Genomic DNA, 6000 nt, shown 5'->3' on the forward strand with positions numbered 1-6000 from the left:
AGTGCATTCGCGTTAAGAAAATAGTGACTCATCAGTGCAACTGCCGGGTAAGGGTGAATTCACAGTGGAGTGAAATTTCAAGAAATTTTAAAAATAAATGTAATTAAGTTTAATGGAAACAAATTGTCTTAAAATTACGTAAATCACTAATCACTATCGCTAGATTCTCCAGTTACATTTATTATGAAGGAATTTTGTTCTGCGAGTTCCATGACGTCATCCAAATGCCACATGGTATTTTCTTCGCGTATCACGTTCCAACGATTAGCGTCTATTAACGCTATTGAGTCGTCTAATATTTTTTTAACGTCACTCATTTTGAACGTGGAGTTATTGGCACCAACATAATTTTTTATTTGGGCCCACACTAATTCAATTGGATTGAGTTTGCAATGGTAAGGCGGTAGACGAAGAATTGTAATGCCATTACTTTTAGCAGTCTCATCTATTAAATATTTATCATATTGTGGGGCGATTTCGGCAACTTTCATTAATAATTCCTTTTTTAAATAGCTCATGTCCATGGAACGCCTTTGCTTTGCAGCCAACCTATTATTTGCGGCTTGTTCCACATGGTTGTTGGTATTTTTTCGGCTTTCACCGAATGGTAGGGAGCATTATCCATGATAACCACACTTCCTGGTTCTAATTTAGGCATTATATTAATAAACCAATTAAGGAATCTTTCACCGTCCATCTCTTCATGATAGTCTTTTGTAGACTTAGATTCAAAGAGTAGTAGACCATCTTCCACGAAACCTTTGTCGCTGCCAATGTGCAATACAATCAACCTTTTACCTTTTCCTGTCGGAGCTTTGCGACCGGCTGACAAGCCATCTTGAAATGCTTGCCTTTTATTTTTTACCGTTGTATCCAACCACGCTTTTGTCTTCACATGTCCAGCGTTTACCCACGTTTCGTCAAGATAGTAAATGGTTTTATTAGCCTCTCTGTATTCTTTTATTTGCCTCAGATATTTACGCCTCCATAAAACAATATCTTCCCTTTCGACTAACAATGTTCTACCATCCTGTTTATTGAAATCGAAACCAAGCTCGTGCATTATTTTATGTAATGTGGTACGTTTGAAAACAGGAATATCTTCGTCAGCTTCGCAAAGTGCCATAATTTTGTCCAATGTCGGGTAGTCGTTATTTAAATATATTGAATGAACTTTTCTTCTTATTGCACATTTGTCTAGGTCATCTAATTTATCGACGTTGGATAATCGACCTCTTTTTTTCACCGGTGATTTTAATGTGTTTGTATCCTTTTGTTCTTTAATAATTTTGTAAACGGTATTTTCGGACACACCGCATGCACTTGCTGTTTTTATAACTGTGCACTCCACAGTCGCGTTTAAATCGCAACGTTTAAAGAACTTGTAAACATTATAAATTATGCGTCTTTCTCCGCTGTGGATTATTGATCCACTTTTATTTTTTCGAATAGGTATTCATTTTCAAATTGCTCGACACAACCGTTTTGTTCGAAGGTCTGACTTCAACTGGTCACTGTGAACTCGACTTAATAATTTCAAGCATTCTAATTGGCTAGGGGGCGTGGCCAGGTCGGCGGTCAACGATGAGTCACTATTTTCTTAACGCGAATGCACTATAGTGATGTATACGTTAGGCAAGTTAGGCAACACTGTTCTCGATTCTGATCGATTTTGAAAACAAAGGGGCGAAAATTATTATGACCTTAGCAATATTATAAAAATATTCTATAACTCTTTTGTTATAACGTTTAGTAACGTTTCCTATTTTTTCAGTTTTGAAGTATCTATTATCAGTAGTATCTGTAATTTCGATAATTTTTGCAGCACGTTGCCTCGAATGTCCGAATATAGTAAGCACATAATTACATACATCGCCGGATATGTATAAAGAATGAACAGTGTTCTGTCTTTACAAAAATCTGGAGTTGGCCATTTGTATGAGTTCGTTGCTTTCGAGGACGAAGGTGGTCTAGTTTATCTCACCTAAGATGCAATCTAAATATGCAGAGTAGCAGAGTTAGAAATCCGAGAAATAATAAACAAATCACAAATATTTCACACGGGGCCGTCATTAAGTAAACCTCTTTTGATTAATAATATTTTACCATATTTTGTCAGTAGTAACATTTTTATTTGTATGCCATTCATCCATTTGATCAATTACCAACAGGAAACCATCTAGTAAAATTAATTAAAGCAGTCGCAAGTTCATATATTGACGTGCGTTTTCATTACTTAAGTTAATCGATAAGATCTTCTATTACAAAAAGATGTTATATAATAAGCTCATTTTATTGGAAGGACAATAATTTTAATATTTTAAGTCGATTAAAAATTAAAGTTTTAATTTTTTTTAAGTAATCAACATTTTTTAAAAACAAGTAAAATAAAGGACTTAACTATCTTATTCTTGTATTTTTGTTCTATATTAATATTACAACTACTTGTAATCAACAAATACTTGAACAAAAATTATTCACCGGATTTATTTATCAATTTATCGACCGGATCGAAGGAATTTTTTCTGAGTGTTTTTTCTGAGTGTTCGATCTTTGTATTAATAATTATAACAAACTAGTGGAGTAATTTCACAAAAAATAATTGAATATCAATTCAATAAAAATTTAATTAAAAATTATTCAATTTAGAATCGATTAATTGAATAAAATACGCGTGTTTACACGAATTCCGTTCAATCAATCGATTTAGAGCGAGCGGAAGGAGGTTTCCATCACTAAATAGTTTTTGTGACGTCATAGTGGGTATAAAAATGTGACACGCTTGGTTTTCATACAAATTGCTGTACTTGCGGCGCCTATCTAGATATGTCTGTGGGGGTTACCATACTTATTATACTATGATTTTACGCACAATCATCGTAACTTACCAGTCACGAATAATAAAAAAAGTCTAGAAATAAACACTAAACAGCAAATTAATCTGGAGACAAAAACTATGCGCTGCAATCGACTATTAGCAAAAATAAGGGTGGGACCAATACCCTCTACCACCTCTGCCTCCACATGGCAGTAATACTTTCATCAATAATGCATGTAGTTTCGTAGTCTAGTCCTGGACTTTAAGACTACATTACAGCCCCAATAACCGTGAAACGTGGCGAAAAACCGCCTCGCAGGTGTGTCAACATGACAACAGTGCGAAAAGACACTACAAACAATATAACGGCTCGTGCACCTGGTTTCATACCATTTACACCAGTATATTCCAAGCGGAATGCGTAACTACAACTAAAGCGATTGATCTTATCTCAGACAGCGCTTACTATTTCAGGTCCTGAAGAGCAATAGCACTAACTCAAATCTTGTAAGACAATGCCACATGTTTTCTTGTCTTTGTAGTGCGTTTGGTAAATTATTGTTTGTTGTTGTTAAAATTTTTATTTATTGTTAATATTTTGTAATACATAATTAAATTGCAGAAAATGAGAACCTCCTCCTTTTCCAATTCCATTACAAATAGAAGGTGTAACACATCTGCATTCATTCACACTTTGACAATGACATTTCACGACATTTCTTTGTTTACATTTTGGACATCTGATTACGGTTCATACCATAACTGAATGACTCCAAAACTATCCACAGCCGGTGTTTGCACCTATGCAGTTTTAATCAGAATATACAAATATAAGCCACTTTGACTGATAATGGCTTTCTCAAACATTAAGTCTCAACCAAAGAATCACAAACATACCTCAGCACGTAGTTGTTTTTGGAAATTGAGTACACGCAAAGCGCGAAGTTCGATCTGTGCCTGCAAGCGCAGATCATCAGGGATGTTGGCAGGCAGGTTCGATAATATCTCCATACGGTGAGCAATGCGCGCTGCGATCCTGTTCAATTAAAGATGTTCAAAATAATCTTTATTTCATAGGTAAGCATTATTACACTTGAAATCGTCACAATGGTTAAACTCTACTGCTCGTTCGTAAGGCAGATTCCCCTGAGAAGAATGAGCAAGAAACTCTAGGGGTTGCTCTTTGTAAATAACATTTTTTTTTTTTTTTTTTTTATATACCTGACAGGCAAATGACTCCACTCCACCTGATGTTAAGTGGAAAGTGGTATCCAAACATTTGTACACATTCAACATGATGATAAATGTACTTTGAGGTTAGAGTAAGAATGTTAATTTCCTTAAACTTATCTCTCAAAGATATTCTGGGACCTAGATTGTAAATTGCCCTAACCGCATGTTTCTGCAGGACAAAGATTCTATTGATATCGGCGGCATTACCCCAAAGCAAAATGCCGTATGTCATTAAACTGTGAAAATAGCTGAAGTAAACCAATATAGCACTTTCGACGTCTGAAAGTTTCCGTATTTTTTTAATCGTGTACACTGCAGAGCCGAGCCGTTTTAATAACTTACTTATATGGGGACCCCGTTGCAATATAGCATCTAACGTTATACCTAGGAAGACAACTGTATCCACAAGATTCAATTTTTCATTTCTAACTACAATGCTTGTAATCTTCTATCTAACATTGGGTAATGTAAATTTCACACAATTTGTTTTTTTCTTAAGGAGTAGGTTTTTTTTAAATTATTAATTAATAGCAAACCAATCAACTACTTTAGATATTGCATTGTATTTTACTAATGACTGTAATGAATGACAATTTAAAATAAAATTACTGAAATACTACAATGAAAGGGCCATTTTGGACTAGATTAATTTTGAAAACACCACCGATTGAAAATTGATATGCATGTACAAGATCAAATAATATTATTTACATCCAATAAACATTCAGATAATTTGGAAAAAAATATTTTACAAAAATTCGTATAAAGATGTTGAATGTTTACTTTTGAACGCGGCATAACTTCTATTTTTGCATTTTACTCAAGTCTCGCTTCCACTTGTCATGATTGGTAACTTCAAAATAAATGGATCATTTATAATGAATTACCACAGAAATAATAAATACAATAGAAGTGCTTAGTGGGTGTGACACCTGTGCCAACAGTATACGAAGTTCCGAATACTTGAGCTTAGTCCATTTTTCGCTTGTACGTTATGGTCGAGTCAATTATCTCACGCAAAACCACGAAAATCGAGGGAAAATGCCTAAATAGATGATAGCTACTATCACGCACCTATAATGTTATCTATGGTGGTGCTTCATATCATCGTTAAGGTCTTATTTTAATAAATTTTAAATGTTCTATTTATCGTAATATTTCTTGTTAAAACAAACGAAAGCAAATCGCTGCAATATGGTCGCTTTTTTTGAGAACTAAGTACCTAAGCATCTCGAATTTTCCACGCTACACGTAGTTTTTAATCGTTCAGCTATTGACCGCTAGATGGCAGCCCAATGATTGAAATTTCAATGTAAAATCAAAACATCGCAACTTACAATAATACCTATTGAACTTTCAACGATATGCCAACAGGGTAAAGTTTAAATTATATTAAATAAATGTCCAGAATTTGTTACTTTTTTATATTAGAAAGTACGACTGATGATAGTGTGGGTTTTGGCGATAGCGGTTCTGATAGTAATCGAGGCTTAAGGCATTTCCATTGTGTTTTCTTCTGTGATAATTACTATTAAAAAGTTACTTTATGTCAAGTTCTGTAATTAAAAAAAATATTTAATAAAGTGTAACATGCCGTGTGAAACGCCCGATTGAGGGTCGTCTACTTTCAGTTACTGGTCTACTGGTTAACTTACACAAAATAAGTTTATAGTCATCATCCAAATATTTTCTAGGTATTAGGTATCCATTCTCGAAAAAAATTGTGAACTTGTACAATAACATATTTTATCGAAAGAATTTTTAATATTGCTTGGGCAATATACACTCTATTTTTTAAATCATCATTTCATTCGACTAAACGGGGCGACGAAGACACAAGGGGAGAGACATCCCTAGCCGGAGCGTAATCGTTCTCTCGTGACTAGAAACTGATCCTGTATAATAATAGGGGTTAAAGTATGAAATTGCCGATTTGTACTGAAAATCTA

The 6000-nt window shown here is 34.3% G+C and overlaps 1 protein-coding gene across 3 annotated transcripts in view; it reads right to left on the minus strand.

Moving 5' to 3' along the window:
* The window catches only part of LOC113232895 (ATP-dependent helicase brm), a 44466-nt gene that overhangs the window by 28804 nt on the left and 9662 nt on the right, over positions 1-6000 (minus strand). For all 3 annotated transcript variants that reach the window (XM_026467782.1, XM_026467781.1, XM_026467783.1), the window contains one exon: positions 3716-3854. In XM_026467782.1, the coding sequence (XP_026323567.1) occupies positions 3716-3854 (139 nt within the window). The remainder of the gene's footprint in view (positions 1-3715; positions 3855-6000) is intronic.

The sequence above is a fragment of the Hyposmocoma kahamanoa genome, unplaced genomic scaffold, assembly GCF_003589595.1.
Source record: "Hyposmocoma kahamanoa isolate Upper Pololo Valley unplaced genomic scaffold, ASM358959v1 78, whole genome shotgun sequence".
Taxonomy (NCBI): Eukaryota; Metazoa; Arthropoda; class Insecta; order Lepidoptera; family Cosmopterigidae; genus Hyposmocoma; species Hyposmocoma kahamanoa.